We start from the raw sequence: 17,715 nt of genomic DNA, 5'->3' as shown, positions 1-17,715 counted from the left end.
CTATGGTCTCTTTTTCATTGAGGATATATATACTTGTGACTTCCTGAAGTTTTTGTTCTTTGTAACTCTTAATCGTTGAAACTCAGTGGAGGGGACCCTACACTTGCCCCCAACATACACATGATGAACGATCGGGCTTTAAGTGGTCTACTTCTACACCTATTTCCACTGTCTGTATTTCCCTTTCTATAAAGTACGCCAAAGGTCTGAGATAAAAACTATGGAACAGTGAAGGATAGACATTCATTTATAAGAGGAGAAGATCCAGAACTTCTAAATCTAGGAGATTTCTTACTAACTCAAAGGAAATATCACACACTTTCACACAGTGAAGGGAAGTGTTTTACTCCTTTTATACTATTTGCTTGCAGTAAATGCAAAATTGTTCTTTTGAATTAAAGGAGGTCTCGTGCTTCGTGTGATAGATACGAAGATCAAATACTAAATTTGAGACAGAACTCTTCCTGGAATCATGTTCAAATAACCTTTAATTTTTATTCATGAATGTGGTTTATTGATTAAATAGTGTTAGTTAATGATTACAATTGACTGAACATGAGGCATAAAGTAATTAAAAATAATACGGTGGTGTGAACTGTTGGGACAGGATAAAAGCAGCTGTGAAAACATCAGCTTGAATGGGTAAATAAGAAATGGCACAAACACCTACAGCAATATATTTTGTAAATCGATTTACACACACACATATACAGATGTACATTTTTGCAAGTTATTTTCAATCTGGAACTTCTCTACTAACTACCATGCCTTAATTCTAGCCTACGATGCTAGAATGACTCTAATATTTTGATATGTAAAAGCTATGGCCCCTATTTATTGATGCTTTCCCACTCTCAGAGGAAGGTTGGCATTTTGAACTTTCTCTCTAAATGTCTAATGAAAAGTTTACCCATATTCAGAGGAGTTAATGGCTGTCCTCAACAGACTTATTTCTTGCTTTGTTACAACCCTACATTGAGGAAAGGACCCTAGACACAGAGCAAAATGATTTGCCACTTACTATGTGACCTTCAGTAAGCCACTCAATGTCTCGGCCTGTCCATCTAGGTTTTTAAAAAATTCCTCTACCAACCCCTTACAGCTTTATGAAGTTTACATGGGATGATGCTAGTGAAAGGGCTTTGTCAACTGTGAAGTTCCACGTACATGCAGTAAACATTTCATTTTTCTGTCGTAGATGCTGAAGGAGATACTCAGGGTCAAAGCAGCTTCAGAATATTCCTAAGAGAACATCATGGGACACTACCTGCTGTTGGAGCTCCCAGATTTTTACCGGTGTGGACGATGTGCGATATCGTGTGGCACTCCTGGGCTCTCCCACAGACACCCGCATCAGTACTTAGCTATCTGTTAGCTGTTCTGGTCCTTTTCTGTGGGAGGAAAACACCCAGGCACCTCTTTTCAGCCATCATGCCGCGTCTCCCCACATGTTAAACCTAAGAGATGAATTAGGTGAGGCCATGCGGGCACCTCACCTAGCACAGTAAGCACCCTGGGAAGGTGAGATATTGCTAGTAATAATTTGTGAGTTTTGTGGAAAATAACAACATTTTAAATTTTTTCTGAGGAGAAAGCTCACACAGCTAGTAAGGGATAGGGTCTGTCTGATCCCACAGGCATGCCATAACCACAGCCCAACACTGTGTCCGGGCATGGGTAGAGGCCATCTCTTATTCATCACTGCCACCTACTGGACCCAGCTCAGTGCCGGGCACAGGGAGGTGGTCAGTCAGTGCTGGCTGCTATTGCATGGAACAGAAATGCCAGGGACGGTGAGCCCCTCTGCTGTGACTGACGGGGTGTCTGACTCCACTAGTGAAGGAAGTGCTGGATCAAACTCGCTCCTCTGGCTCCACCACCTGTGTCCTACTCATCAGTCCTGCTTCCTTCCCCTCCTTCCTAACTGCACCTTGTGGATTCAAACTCAAAGATTAGAGCAGGCGAAGGGAAAAGGAAAACAGAACCTTTTCTCCATGTTACCTAACTTATGTAACATGGAGAGAGGAAAAACATGCTATCTGACGATAGAGAGATATAAGGGGTGAGAGAGGGGAGAGATTAAAGTTTACATGTAGGGAAATATTTAACCTAGTGAAAATGAAAGGACATGTTACAGAGTTAAGGTAGAAGTCTAATTCAGGGCCCTTTTCTTCCTGATTTTACTTGGTCGGAGAATAGCTGATGGGTGTGGCTTAGAGAACCAGATCACATGTGCAATTGGGCAAGCAAACAACTTAACTGTGCAGTATATATTCATGTGCTGGGTCCAGGAGGACATCTGCAGGATTCATCTCCTGGTGTGCAGGAACACGGAAACAACATGAGCACAGCAGGAAAAGTAAGCTAAAAGATTTTACTACTGAATATATATTGTGATTAACATAATAAAGAAAGGGATACAGTATTTGATAAATAATTTTAAATTATTATCTGAATTAGAAACAAGGTATAGTAAAATACAGTATGCAATCTGTGTTACAATATGTACTGTATACTGAACTACAATATCTAAATAACTTTAGCCAGAATGCATAGAATCTGTATCTATTCAAGTCTTTATTTCTCACATTAAACAAATTTTCAGTAGTTAAAGTAACAGTTTATTCCAAGGGAATTGTGTCTATTTGCAAACCAAAAGTTAGAAGTCTCTAATCAAGAAGTTATCTTCATATTAACAAACCATAATTTAAATGATTCTCTGTAATCATATTCTTTTTATGAACATAGAAAAGTTAAGTCTGACATAAGTTTGAGGAGAATAATTCCATTGAATAGATTCCATTGAATGTCTCATGCTCCAGTTAGGAAAACGTTTGTAAAGGAAAAAAGTAAAAGTTAACTATTACCTTTTCATTATTATGAGCTTGTCCATAACAGTCTAAAAACTGTCTCAGAATACAAATGATAGACAAACTACAAAGAATAAATTATCTTATAAGGAATTCATTATCTTATAATGAATTAATTTTTTAAAATATAAAGCTGATTCAGAGGATTTTAGAATATCCTTTTAACCTTACTGTAAAATCTGTTACAAAAGTCATATTGTTCTCAAAGCATTAGAATCATCAGTTTAACAAGACATCAACATGCACGTTTTGATTAAAAGAAGCTCGTTATGCACAATTCAGGCAATATTCACAGAAATCCTATTCAACAACTGAACAGTATCTGCTCCATACAAAAGTCACCATGATTTTACAGAAACTTAATGCTAATACAATTTAAATCACTTATCAGCACTAGGAACACAGATCTTTGGTTCTAAGCATTCCATAAAATATATTTATTTGTTCAATGTGTTTACAAGTACAGAGAAATGCATATGGCCATTCAGTATAATCAACTAATGTTTTTTCTTCGCTTAATTACAGAAGTCTGTGCAACCGTTTTCAGAACACTTATTGTGTTAGGAGTGGCTCATGCAGTAAAATAACTCACTATGATAACTCCGTTTAAAGGTTCTGACGTTTCCATACATATACTGTGAGGCACAACAGGCTCCTATCAACAAGATTGACTGGAAATCGGGAGTCTGTGATTGTCCGTGTCCTCATTCTAACTCACTTTATTTTTATTCATTACTGATTAGTATCTACAATGTCATATTCTCCTCCCAATGAAAAATAGCTATGAAAAGAAAAAACTAAATCCCCCAAAACTCAGCTTGAAAGAAACAATGAGTTCATAGAGCAGAAGTGTGAGCCAGGGGTAGTAATGACAATGGTAAGTGCTGAGAGAGGCGGTCAGTGCTCCCCGCTCTGGTGCAACGTCAGTGACTTAGCTTCGGATAACACTTCATGTACGTTTACCTTCCTGCATTTTGTCCTCAAGTGATGGACACTAACATCTGCTTCGTGAGGTCGTTCTGAGAACTTCATAAATTAAAATCATGAAGCACATAGACTAGTGCCTGGTACATAGAAATAAGTGAACAAATGATAGTAACTGCTATCAATATTGTTGTGGTGGTTGTTCTTTGACCTTTCTTAACTTTTCCCTACCATGGGGTGGTGAAAATGCAAGGCTGGATTCATCTTAATTCTCTGGACAGCCAGTTTTGTGACTCCTTGTGAGGTTTAAATATCTTTAAAGTGTGTGACTCAACTGAATCAGACCACGACATGCCTGCCAATCATAGGCACCCGATACTCAGGACCTACCCACTACTCGAGTCAGTATATTATTTCCAAGAGCTCTCATATTTTATCATGGACCATGGCGAACACCCTGTAGTGTGGAAAAAATCGACAAAGATATTGAATTGAAAATGAACTGGACAAGAATAAATTTCCATTGAATTTTAAATCATATGTGCAATTATGTCAATTCTCACTGGAAAAAAGCTCTCTTAATGTACATGCTTTACAACACAGAAGACAGATTTAATGGTACATTCCCAAGTCCTGAAAATAGAGGTTCAACGTTTCTCTTTAAGAACGTCTATGAGTACGCTGTGTTAGCAAGAAATTCACACACGGTCTCCAGTTTTGGAATGTATGTGTGTGGGTGAGTGTGTGTTCATGTGCACGCACGCGCGCGCGCGAACACACACACACACACACACACACACACACACACACACACACACGCCGTGAGCTTTAACCTCTGCAATTCTTGGCTCAAATCTAATCTGGAAGGAGTCTCCACACATAAATTAGATAACAAAACAGGCTGCCAAAGCTAAGTTTCACATGAGAGGTGCAAACGAATAGCACACAGAAGTGGTGAACAGAGCAGATCAAAGGAGGAGAATAGGCAGAGAGACAAAGAGAAGCCACCCTAGGCAGGAAGGCAAGGACGTAACCGTTAGATCCTTTGGCTTCAGCAGAACGTTGAGCAAAGGAGCAACATATTTTATGTGAACAGACCCTGGCTCTGTCCTCAAATCATGGTGACTTACAACTTCACCTACAAGCTAAAGTTATGGATAATCAACCAATTTCAGGACAGCATTAGGAAATATCAGGAATAAACAGCTTTGGAGAAAAAATCATAAATATGGTGCGCAAGTACATATTCTATTTTATCTCAATGTCTTATTACACTTGATTCTGTTTCTCTTATATTATTGTTTTACATTTTTTTTAATTTAGCAGTCACTTGCACATATTGGTGGGGTACAGTGTGTGGTTTCAATTGGTCCATATACTGCTTCCCACCTTTTTTTAAAAGGTATTTTTATTCTCTTTGTAATCAGACATGTTCACTTCTATGGAGCATTTGTTGGGTACCAGATTCGGGGTTCAATGTTGCATGTACACAGTGTAAAAGACAAAAAAGTGGGGAACTACTGGTATCATCTCTCTGTTTAATTTTCCAGGTAATAAAATGCAAAGCAGCTGTGCTTTGGGAGGTAAAGAAACCCTTTTCCATTGAGGAGGTGGAGGTCGCACCTCCTAAGGCCTATGAAGTTCGTATCAAGGTAAAGCAACTACTTTAATTCCATTTAATTTTAGGTTTTAGAAATTCAGATAAAAGAAAATTCACATTAAAAAACACACTAAAATTTACTTAGAGGCACTTTGTACATGGCCATCCCGACAGTGGAATTACATTTGTTGTCAAGTAAAGACATAATTAAAAATTGTTAAATTTTTTTAAAGTGATGATGAAAGACTATGTACAGTATAAATCCAGTAAAATAAAAGAGAATTTATGTGTTTGTACAGAAAAAATAAATACAAGGGGATACGGATCAAAAATCCAACGTCAATTAACATTAGATATTTTCTTGTTGTTAATCTATAATTTCTACTTCTATAAAAATGCACACATTCTTTTATATTTTGTAAGAAAAATATTTTAGGGTCAATTAATTCACAGGTTATTCTAAATTGCTGTATTAAGGAAAAGATGGTAAAGGAATGTTTTAAATTAGATAATCTTGGAGATAAACTAAGTCTTTTGGTTTTAGGAAGAGTAGTAATTATGAGTAACACACCTGAAAACTCTACAGAAGACCAATTTCAGGAAACTGAGTGTGTTATATTCACTGGAGTGTCATAATCATTTTTGAGTCTAATCATCTTCTCTTTACTTTGTAGATAGTGGCCACTGGAATATGTCGATCAGATGACCACGTAATTAGTGGAAATATTGCCTCACCTCTCCCTGTGATTCTAGGCCATGAGGCAGCGGGCATCGTGGAGAGCATTGGAGAAGGGGTGACTACAGTAAAACCAGGTACAGAAGTCACACTCAGGGGACGTGCCGTGATGCAGGAACCTGAGATGAGAAAACAGGCAATGAGCAATGGATCAACCTGCACACGGTCGTGGCCAAGCTGGGACTTGAGGGCTTTCCTCCTTCCCTCTCTCCCTGCCCGGCTCAGGCACACACGCATTCAACACTCGTGCATTCTCTCCTGCAGCGATTCTGCATTGAGGATCTACTAGATGCCCGGTGCCAGCTTCGGGCCTGGGAGCACATGAGGATCAAAGAGACACAGTGCCTGCCACTGTGGAGTTCGTAATCTAGTAACGTCCATGGTAGTGGTGCTGAGCTCTGTCTTCTGTCAGGGCCCGAACAGAATCACAGGAGGGACAAGGGAAACAGCGGAAGCTTCTGTTCTGAGTCCCCAGATCAGTGTATGAAAACAGTCTGAGCAGAGTTCACAAAATAGTGTCTGTGAGGCTATAACCGAATCAATGTGATCTTGTCATAGGAGGTAAGAGGAGCCCATGTACTAATTTCTCTTCCAATATAGCCTTTATTTCTTGAACATGGAACCAATGAAACAGAGTAGATGGAAGGAAGTGAAAGAAACATAGCAGAAGGCATCGGGCCATAAACAGTGTCTGTTCTATTACCTTTAGAGGTGGTTACATGTGAGTGGTTACAAATTATTATGTATTTTATTTTCTGTATTTATTTATCCAAATTATATGGTACGTTAATATACATATTTTTACAGTTTGATGGTGAATAAATAGAAAGTTTCCATTCACTTTCAAAAGCCAAATATTGGTTATTAAAATTCTCATTTTCATTGTAACCCAAATACTACCAAATACCAGCTCTCCCCAACATCAAGTGGAATTGTGGCATCCCTCTTGCTACCAAAACTTATATTCACACTGAGAATTTTTAAGGTTTAATTAATATAGGATTAAATGAGATTATGTGTGTAAAGGCCCAAGGAGAAACATAGGCAAGCAATAAGAGTTAACTATTAATTCAAGAAATGATTTTTTAAAACCATAACCTTTTCCACATTTGCATTTCGTCTTTGGAACTCTTCAGGCACGTATAAACTGATAACAATGTTGGCAGGCAATGACCAATGACATAGTTGTAATTGGACCTTAAGTCCTGGGGACTTTTAAAAGGCACACTATTTTATGTATATATGTTAGCTTTCAGCTTTTGCTCTATGAATTCCTGGATAGAAATCAAAGATGAATTTCTTTTATATCCTTCCAGGTGACAAAGTCATCCCACTCTTTACTCCCCAGTGTGGAAAATGCAGAATTTGTAAAAACCCAGAAAGCAACTTCTGCTTGAAAAATGAGTAAGTTTCTAATATTCTCCTTGTACAGCCCATGAGTTTACACATCAGTTATGCTCCTGTCTCATGCCCTTGTGTGTCTGTGTGTTCCACTGACCAGTCTAGGCAAGCCTCGTGGAACCATGCAGGATGGCACCACCAGGTTCACCTGCAGAGGGAAACCCGCCCACCACTTCGTGGGTGTCAGCACCTTCTCTCAGTACACAGTGGTGGATGAGATCGCAGTGGCCAAAATTGATGCAGCCTCACCGCTGGAGAAAGTCTGCCTCATCGGCTGTGGATTTTCAACTGGTTATGGGTCTGCCGTCAAAGTTGCCAAGGTAGGAATGACAATGGGCCGTAGAATCAGTTGCACTCAGACTGTTCAGAAACATAACGGGAAGCAATTGCTAACAAGACTCATGGATGACACTTCATAGCTGTGTGGTATGGATTATGAATAGAAAACACGGCCCCCACTGGACAAAGGGCATAAAGTGTAATTACGATTTGTAACAATAAATATGCTAGTAATATTGATTTGATCAACATATCTCAATGTTGAACCCAAAAAATACGTATAATCAATTTGGATTCAATAAAAACTTTTTTAAAAGAAGATATGAAAAATGGTCCCCAAAGAGTTGAGAGTCTATCCTAGAAAATCACCATTCATACTTAGTTAAGAAAAAGCAAAGATTTCATTTTCAGTAACTATTCTTCTATATTTGTTCTCTCTGGGACTGTTAAATTTGGGGGCTGGGAACTCATCTAGTCATTCATTCTGCAATTAGAGAGCACCTCTACATGCATTGGGTGCAGAACGTTCTGCTAAGTTCTGAGGCAGCAAAAGTAAATAAAATGGTGCGTTTGCCTTTGAGGAGCATCTAGTCCATGGCTTCCCACTCCCAGAATTAGGATCAAAAGTAGATTCCAAATAAATACTTGATGCACCTCCAAAGTGAAGGTCCACCACTCTGTGGAATCCTGGGAGGAAAGTAAATGAATATTTAAAGGTACTTTTATTTCACTCATTATGGGATGTCACTCGTACATGTCCTCCCCTACTGTCACACACACGCACACACAGACATGCGTGTACACACACTTCAGAAGTGGTAAATTTCAAGGTAAGATTCTTTAAGGGCTCCTCTTCCAGATCATTGAAAGCCTAGTGGTATCTTTCATTTTATGTAACTGAGGTCCACAGACACAAAGCTATTTTCCCAAAATCTCACAGCTGGTTACTATAAGAACTGAGACTAGAATATATTTCTCAGATCTACTGAATGTTAAATTCTAATACTTAATCACTAGCACTTTTAAATCACAGTCACAAGCCTCGTATTTTTCTAAAGAAGGTAGAAAGTGGTGTTGTACCTCATAGTATTTAATAACACTGGGTGAATGAATGAGTGCATAGACACCCTTAAGGGAATGTAACAGCGAGATCACACAGAACAGGAACAGCATTTTACCCATTCTAAAGGATGACCAGAGGCAACTAGGTTCACTAAACAGTTCCTAGCCAATGTAAACAACTTAGATCACATCTTTTCTAAATTTCTGTGACTTTAGTACTAAGTCCCTTGAGGCCATTGCCTCTTCAGATGGAGCACGGGGCCTAAGTGACCTTGCCCACACAACAGAAGCTGACAGTACTCATGATAATAAATTTCTTTCATTATTAAAAAAATAGAACAACTTTTGTTGCACTATTTTCAGTAGTACATTTTAAAAAGCAGGGATAAAGACCCATGAAGATCACATTGGTCTCAAGCTGCATGAAGGTACGTCAAAAAGATTACGGAAAAACAGAACTTAAAGACAATACAAACCTTTCCAAGAAGTTTTTTTTATTTTAAATTTTTTATTTATTAATACCATATTCATTCTTACAAGACATGGTATTTCTTTATGCCCTTTACCCTACCTAAAACTTGCCAAACCCCTCCCTGCCTCCCCCCAATCTCTAGTATCCTTAGGTTTTTTCTCTCCTTCTGAAAGTTCAACATATTATTGTCTTTCCTTTCATTCTTTCCTTCATTTCTTCTTTCTTCCCTCCCTCGCTTCCTCCCTTCCTCCCTCCTTGCCTTCCTTCCTAGCAGCCAGTTATAAGTGAGAACATGCAGTATTTCTGTTTCTTTGTCTGTCTTATTTCAAGTGACATAATTTTCTACAGACTCATCCATGTTGCTGCAAATGCCAGAATTTCATTCTTATGTATTCCGCTGTGTATATATACTACATTTTCTTTATCCTGTCATCTGTCGATGGACACTTACGTTGGTTTCATATTTTGGCTCTTGTAAACAGCGCTGCAGTGAACATGGGAGTGCAGGTATCCTTTCGACATGATGGTTTCCGTTCCTCTGGGTATACACCCAGCAGTGGGATGGCTGGATCACATGGTAGCCCTATCTGTGGTTGTTTGAGAAACCTCCATACCGTTTTCCATAATGGCTGTGCCAGTTTACAGTCCCACCAACAGTGTAGAGGAGTTCCCCTTTCCTGCATCCTCAACAGCATTTGCTATTCTCAGTCTTTTTAATAATGGCCAGTCTACCCGGGGTGTGATGATATCTCAGTGTGGTTTTGGTTTGGATTTCTCTGATGACTAGTGATGCTGAGCAGTTTTTCTTGTACCTGTTGCCCATTTGTATGTCCTCCTTTGAAAAATGTCTATTCATCTCCTTGGTCCATTTTTTAATTGGATTATTTGTTTTTCTACCATATACTTGTTTGAGTTCTTTGTATATTCTGGATATTAAGCCCTTAATGGATACATGGCTTGCAAATATTTTCTCCCTTTCTGTAGGTTGTCTTCTCATTCTATTGATTCCTTTGCTGTGCAGAAGCCTTTTAGTTTGATCTAATATAATTTGTTCACATTTTCTTTTGTTGCTTGTGCTTTATGAAGTACCCTCTCATTATTTTAAAGTTACACATTGAATGTCCCCAATTTAGGCTTTGCATTAAGCTAAGGACAACTCTTCAATGCATCAAAGCTGATTTCTGCTCTCATTATATTGGCCATGACTACTGAAAGTTAATCAATCGAAGCGTGAATTGTTGAGAGTTTGATTAGATTGTTTTTCAGTCACCTGGAGTAACCTTTTCCACTTATTTCATCTTCTGAAAATTGCCTTTGTGTGTGCATGAGACAGTGAAGCTAGCTACAGATGGATTTTAGCCATTGAGATTTTCTTCAAGATTGTAGAGTTCAAAGATCATCCAGCCCACTCGTTCCCAGCCTGGGTTTCCCATTGGAGTTACTTGGGGACTGTGTTCCAACTACACAGATTCAGATGGGCTATGACCTGGCCACTGAGATTTTGTAAAGCTCCTCACTGAGATGAATCTAAATGCAGCAAGCTATGAGAACCACTGAACTAATTCAACCTCCTCAATTTAAGCACGAGCCAACTAAAGCCCAGAGAGGTTTGACAGTAGGTTGAACGTCACAGTCTGAGTAGCTCCTGATAATGGACAAGACATGGCTACTTATAAAGCTTAGGTACTTTGTAACAGTCTTTACTTGATCCATCTGTGCATTTTTTGAAAGCACAGGTCACCAAGGGCTCCACCTGTGCTGTGTTTGGCCTGGGAGGAGTGGGTCTGTCCACTATCATGGGCTGTAAAGCAGCCGGAGCATCCAGAATCATTGCAGTGGACATCAACAAGGACAAATTTGCAAAGGCCAGAGAGGTGGGGGCCACCGAGTGCATCAACCCTCAAGACTACAAGGAACCCATCCAGGAGGTGCTAAAGGAAATGACCGATGGAGGTGTGGATTTTTCCTTTGAAGTCATTGGTCGGCTTGACACCATGGTATGTACCATGACATGCCTAGAGATTACTCCTTCTGCAATCTGGAGTATGCTTAAGAAGTAGAATATAAATATTACGCATAAAGAATATTTTTAAGAGATGAATGTCAATTTTTCATCCCTTTTTTGTTACCTGGATTGTTTCATGTTTTTAATGAGAAATCTTTCATTCTGCAAAATAAGCTATCCTGTCTCAAATAATATTTCTTCTTTAAACAGAGAAAAGGGCTTGTTATTTTTAATTAAGCCCTTAAAAATTTACATTATTAATTTTTAGTGAAAACATTCCAATGGAAGTAAATATAAACAACATAAATTCTTTTCTCATATGGCAAGTTTTATTTTTTCCCACATACTTAACAAAAAATGTTATGCTAATTTTCATGTGTTTTAATGAATTTGGGGGGATTTTTCATACACTGTCCATCCACAAAAAAAAAGAGATTTGAGGCCAAGTGATATTTAAGGAAAACATGTCCTAAAGAAAGTGACTGCTTTCATGTATCACTATGTTTTGCCACCTAGAAAGCACCATGCCTTCCACATGGCTGGACCCAATCTCTATGTCGGACTAAAGACTTTTCAAAAGTCAAGAAATTTTACTAGCCCCCAAATTTAGAGATACATGTCCCGTTGCAGTGTTTGTGAATTACAAGAAATTATGTGTATAAAATACTTAGCACAGTGCCATCTGTCATGTGGTAAGCTCTCAATTAATGTCAGCTGGCATTATTGATAGGAAATGCTATTTCCAATCTTGCAGTGCACACATCTTTAAGTATACACGGTGTTACTTTCATGCAATTACAAAACATTCAATTTTGATGGGGGACATATTTCTAGCTATCCTTCACCTAATCGAAATTCTCCAGGATCCTGTTGAAAAGTCCCCAGAGACCGACACGTCCCCATTGTTGAGGTTCTCCAGCAAGTCCCAGCAGTGCTAGTAATGGGAGCAGCACCCTGAGGGGAAGCTGCAGCAGCCTGCGCTGGGACGATACCCACAGACGAGTGAAGTTCCAAGAGAGACCACCTATTTCTGAGGCTGTCGCTTTTCTCCTTGTGGTCGTTTTCAATTGTTTTCCCTACATTTTCTCATAGGGAACTGGATTGTTACTTTACTGGAAGAAACCAAATATCTGATAGCCACAAGTTTTGGGAATATCTGTTCGTTGAAATGTCGTAATTCAAACCCAAAGGACTAATCATTATGTAAATTCGGGGATCCTAAATCATTTTCTTACTACAGAATATGCTCAAAACCCTGGCTACGGGGAGGAGTCTTTGTCAACTATATTTTGAGATTCCAGATTAATAGATGCAGTTTAAAGTAAAACCAGTATACATTTTGGGGAGGGAAATACAACATTTAAAACATGTCCTAGAAGCGGAGAGTAGAATAGCAGTCCATGAAGAAGGGAGAACATCAAACGGATAAAAGAACATTTTTGACCATAATATCTTGTTCACCATCACAATACCTGGTTCAAAGTACCATGTTCAAAATCTCTCCCTATTAAAAGAATGAAAAATGAATGAACCAACTCCTTGTACTGCCTGAGAATCACGTGGTGATGAAACAGCGCCCTATTTCAGAAACCAGAATTATACACATTTGTCATGAAGTTTGCCCCTTTCTAAGAAATGAGTTAAAACACCAGTATTCATTAATCCATTCTTTCGTTCAAAAAATGCTTTCCGGGCATTTCCTAAAGCCACAGCACTATCCTCGGCACCAAGGGAAATGAAGAAGCAAAAGACATAATCTCTTCCCTGCACACATTGACACTCTAGCTAGGTCAATAGCACATGATTCTGTGTAGCATGAGTAGGGACTGTCAGAGAGTCCACTTTAAAGATGCTAACTAATGATTTTATTCCAGCTGGCTGCCCTCTTATGCTGTCATGAGGCATGTGGCACAAGTGTCATTGTAGGAGTACCTCCTGATTCCCAAAGCCTCTCAGTGAACCCAGCGCTGCTATTGACGGGACGCACCTGGAAAGGAGCAATTTTTGGTGGTATGTAGTTAGGCTCAATGGTCAAATTCTTATTAATATCAGACTTTTTTCTTTTACAAATGGCAGTCCAGGTTTTGAAAAGCAATGTGGTCAAAACCAACTTAAAATTCCTGTTATACCTATAGGCTCTTAATCAACTAGATGTGGAACTAATGCAGACAGAAGGTACTAGGACAGGTTTTTCTGGTGTTCCCACAAACTAATTAGGTCATTTCAGCATCACCTCTTTTTATACTCATAACTGCATAAGGCACCAAAATTCCCCAATAAACCTAAAGCGATAATACATGTGTACACTCCTTGTACAGCACTCCTTAATTTGGGGCATAATCACATCTTTGTAAATTCTCTATAACAGGCCTAGTAACTAAGGACTCTTGCTTATTTGGGGGGATTTTTTAAAAGTCTTCTGAAGACTTCAAAGGATATAGAAGCACTCTATCAATCATAATCCTCAGTATAGTAGTCTGTGGAATGCAGCACTTTTTATAAACTTTTATCTTAATTTTATTTCAAAAGTCGCATCTGCAAATCTCCTACGTTTTCCCAGAAGAATCTAACAGTGACGTTGTCTTCTTCTCAGGTTTTAAGAGTAAAGATTCAGTTCCTAAACTCGTGGCTGATTTTATGGCTAAGAAGTTTTCATTGGATCCATTAATAACCCATGTTTTACCTTTTGAAAAAATAAATGAAGGATTTGACCTGCTTCGTTCTGGAAAGAGGTAGATTTTAAGTTTCTTCTTATGGGAGGGGTTTGACGAACAGAGAATGAAAATGGAGAGGATGAGAACAAACCGGAGCGTCTTGGTTTCCGTCACCGGTTCAGTCTCTGCATGTGAAACCTCTAACATCGCACTGTGAGAGGCTGAGAACAGTGTTTTGTGTGTCCTATTCTGCTGACGTCAGATTATGTTAGTTATAGCGACTGTGAATGACCAGAGCCACTCAGCCTTCTTTACAAGAGAACACACACCTTTGATTAAAAAGAACTGTCACACAATCATAATTATAACATAGAGTCACTGAGGCCTCTGCCTGGCCACCTAAATAAGACTGATATTTAATGGCTATAAATTTAAATCATATTCACAATAGCCCCATATTTTTCATTGTGGGAGTGGGTGAAAGTACATTAGGATTGCATTCCATACAGATGCTATCAGTTTCCCATTGAAAAAATACTATGATTGTTATTTCTTTTTGCAGTTTACAACAAATTTTTCACAAAGCAAAGTTATGATAAACAGAAGGGCACAAAACGTTGTTTTAAAGATTTAAGTGTTACGTTTTCTCCAAAGCTTAGAATGAAATAAGCCAATTCTATTTCCTGCCTCCAACACTTAATACTGCAACAACCTAAAAGATGAATTTTGTCACCTGCGTTTGCATGAGGCACTGCCAGTGACAAGCAGTTCAATCTAACCTTGCCTTCTAGCTCAGTGGTCCACGCTTTATCTGCTACCCAGAACTTCTCTCCACGAGGTTTTCAACTTCAGACAGTATTTCCTAGGCACTCACATAGCAGAGTAAACCAGATACTTCATCGGACACATATTACCGAGGAAGGAGAGGAACTGGCACCCACATAGCGCCAGCTGCTCCACTAAGTGTCTAACTGGCAGCGTCTCAGTTGTTTCCCAAACAAGTCTGATATGCCAGTCCCAATTTCACTATCTTAGAGAGGAGAAAACTGGGAGTCAGAAAGGACATGACTTGGCTAATATCACGCAGGTGGTATTCAGGGGAGCCACAAATGCAGGTAGATCTGTTTGCTGGCAAAGTCGATTCACTTCTTATTAAACCACAATATTTCTCAAGAGTGCATCCAGAAGAAGGTGAAACACGCTAATCATCCAGTGCCAGTTATCGTCTTCATCATCATCATCACAATCCTCAGATAGGAAAGATGATGGCAAATATGGAGATGATAAAACCAAATGGCAGTGTTGAGCAGCAAAAGAATTTGTTGATCTTGACTAAATTCACTTCTTCAGAATGTCATATAGTTGAATGTGCATATTAAAATAAAATGAATCTTGTCAATAAGAAAAGATTACAAATAGTCATATTTGATATTGGTAAGGGTAAGGCGACACAGGCACTTTCACATACTGCTTCTAGTAATATTAATTGTTACAATGTAGTGGAAAAGCAATTGGTAATTTGTATCACAAAACCTGAAAAACCATAGACACTTCATCCAGGCAATTGTATTTCTAGAAATGTGTTTTACAAAAATTAGCACATGTTTATAGATATATTTATGTGTATATATGCTTAAGCATCTTTACCTGAAATATAGTATCAAAAATAGGCATAATCCTAATAGTTCAACATTAACAGAATGTTTAAATAAATTCCAACAATGTATTAAAAATCAATGATGTCAGTAAAAAGAAATAATTTCAATGCTTTGGGAAATTATCAGGATGTCATATTAGACCCATAAAATAGAAAATTAAAATTCGGTAGACAATATATTTCTGTATTTTCAAATAGAACAATAAAAAATGCACGTATCTCTAGAAAGCATAGATAAAAATTCAAGTATATATTACCATGTTTATTCTGAGGTTGTGGGGTTACAGATTATTTTTAATTTCTTCTGTACACTGTCCTGTATTTTCTACTGTATCTACGTATCTTTTACTCTCTCAGAGCTAATCAAATCAAATTTATTATCTACTTCTAAGAATCCTTAATCATCTTTGTATCAGAGCTCTATTAGACCTTCAACATGGTCCTAACATTCTTAAATTATCACTTCCTTCCTGCAAGTTATCTACCTTCTTAATTTGTGCAACATTGTTTCTGCCTTTCAATCTCAACACCACATATGAGGTGTGTGACCTGGAGCAAGTTACAACTCTAAGTCTCAGCTTTTATAATCTCTACATGAAAATAATATGACAGCCCACCTGGTAGCATTGTTGTTTAGGCTGAGGTCTGAAAAATGCAAGAAAAGGATCTGCAAATAGCAGGACGTTATTACACATTAGTAGTCATTGTTGATTATATTCCTCATTATGCCAGGCACATGGGCTTTCAAAAATGAATCCCTAAGGATGATAACATAGAATTGAAGTCTAAATGACAGTGCCACTCAGGATGTTACGAGTGAGCTTAAGATCGGAGAAAACACAAGACAGAGCAGGAAAAGTTGAACTGCCCTTTTACTTGACTTGACCTAAATGCAAAGAAATGAGAATGGAGTGGCTGGAAAAACAGAGAGATTTTCACTGGGACACCTCAAGGGCTCCTTGGACTCTCCCATGGAAGACTGTGAATCGTCTAAATGTCAACACAATATCTTTTCTTTCCTATTGCAGTATCCGCACCATCCTGACATTTTGAGACCGTACAGATGTCTGCCCTTGTGGCATCTTCTGCCTCCTCCATCCTGTGTCACGTGGAACACCAACTGGTCAACCTCATTAACTCTGTTCTTCAGAGATGCCATCAATCGATCAATCGATCAATTAATCAATAACATGCATAACATGGGGGCTTTCCAGAAGAAACCAATGTTGATGTGAAATCACTTTCATTCAAACGTTAAATCCAAACCAGACAGCTCTTTCAATAAGGTGCTGAATATCTCCTGGGGAATTGAAGTCAATAAACTTTCCTTCTTAATCATTCCACTATGGTCTCTTTTTCATTGAGGACATATATTCCTTGTGACTTTCTGAAGTTTTTGTTCTTTGTAACTCTCAGTCGTTGAAACTCAGTGGAGGGGACCCTACACTTGCCCCCAACATACACATGATGAACGATCGGGCTTTAAGTGGTCTACTTCTACACCTATTTCCACTGTCTGTATTTCCCTGTCTATGAAATACGCCAAAGGTCTGAGATAAAAACTATGGAACAGTAAAGGATAGACATTCATTTATAAGAGGAGAAGATCCAGAACTTCTAAATCTAGGAGATTTCTTACTAACTCAAAGGAAATATCACACACTTTCACACAGTGAAGGGAAGTGTTTTACTCCTTTTATACTATTTGCTTGCAGTAAATGCAAAATTGTTCTTTTGAATAAAAGGAGGTCTCATGCTTCATGTGATAGATACGAGGTTCAAACACTAAATGTGAGACAGAACTCTTCCTGGAATCATGTTCAAATAACCTTTAATTTTTATTCATGAATGTGCCTTATTGATGAAATAGTGTTAGTTAATGATTACAATTCACTGAACATGAGGCATAAGGTGATTAAAAATAATACGGTGGCATGAACTGTGGGGACAGGATAAAAGCAGCTGTGAAAACATCAGCTTGAATGGGTAAATAAGAAATGGCACAAACACCTACAGCAATATATTTTGTAAGTCGATTTACACACACACATATAC

At 38.4% G+C, this 17,715-nt stretch overlaps 1 protein-coding gene across 1 annotated transcript; it reads left to right on the top strand.

Moving 5' to 3' along the window:
- Positions 1-2,282: 2,282 nt before the first annotated feature.
- Positions 2,283-17,003, top strand: LOC134385909 (alcohol dehydrogenase 1C-like). The gene is made up of 9 exons (XM_063107621.1): positions 2,283-2,359; positions 5,345-5,446; positions 6,069-6,207; positions 7,447-7,534; positions 7,632-7,851; positions 11,081-11,341; positions 13,224-13,359; positions 13,943-14,081; positions 16,689-17,003. Exons 1-9 carry the CDS (start codon positions 2,342-2,344, stop codon positions 16,711-16,713), a joined length of 1,128 nt encoding a protein of 375 aa, XP_062963691.1. The 5' UTR covers positions 2,283-2,341; the 3' UTR covers positions 16,714-17,003.
- The last annotated feature ends 712 nt before the right edge of the window (positions 17,004-17,715 follow it).

This window comes from Cynocephalus volans, chromosome 9 (assembly GCF_027409185.1).
Source record: "Cynocephalus volans isolate mCynVol1 chromosome 9, mCynVol1.pri, whole genome shotgun sequence".
Lineage (NCBI taxonomy): Eukaryota > Metazoa > Chordata > Mammalia > Dermoptera > Cynocephalidae > Cynocephalus > Cynocephalus volans.
The sequence above is the reverse complement of the archived record's forward strand: the minus strand, read 5'-3'. Positions and strand labels throughout refer to the sequence as shown.

Coding starts and splice junctions, on each gene's coding strand:
- LOC134385909 (XM_063107621.1), top strand. Junction 7,852..11,080: donor CTGCCGTCAAAGTTGCCAAG/GTAGGAATGACA, acceptor TTGAAAGCACAG/GTCACCAAGGGCTCCACCTG. Junction 13,360..13,942: donor GAAAGGAGCAATTTTTGGTG/GTATGTAGTTAG, acceptor TCTTCTTCTCAG/GTTTTAAGAGTAAAGATTCA.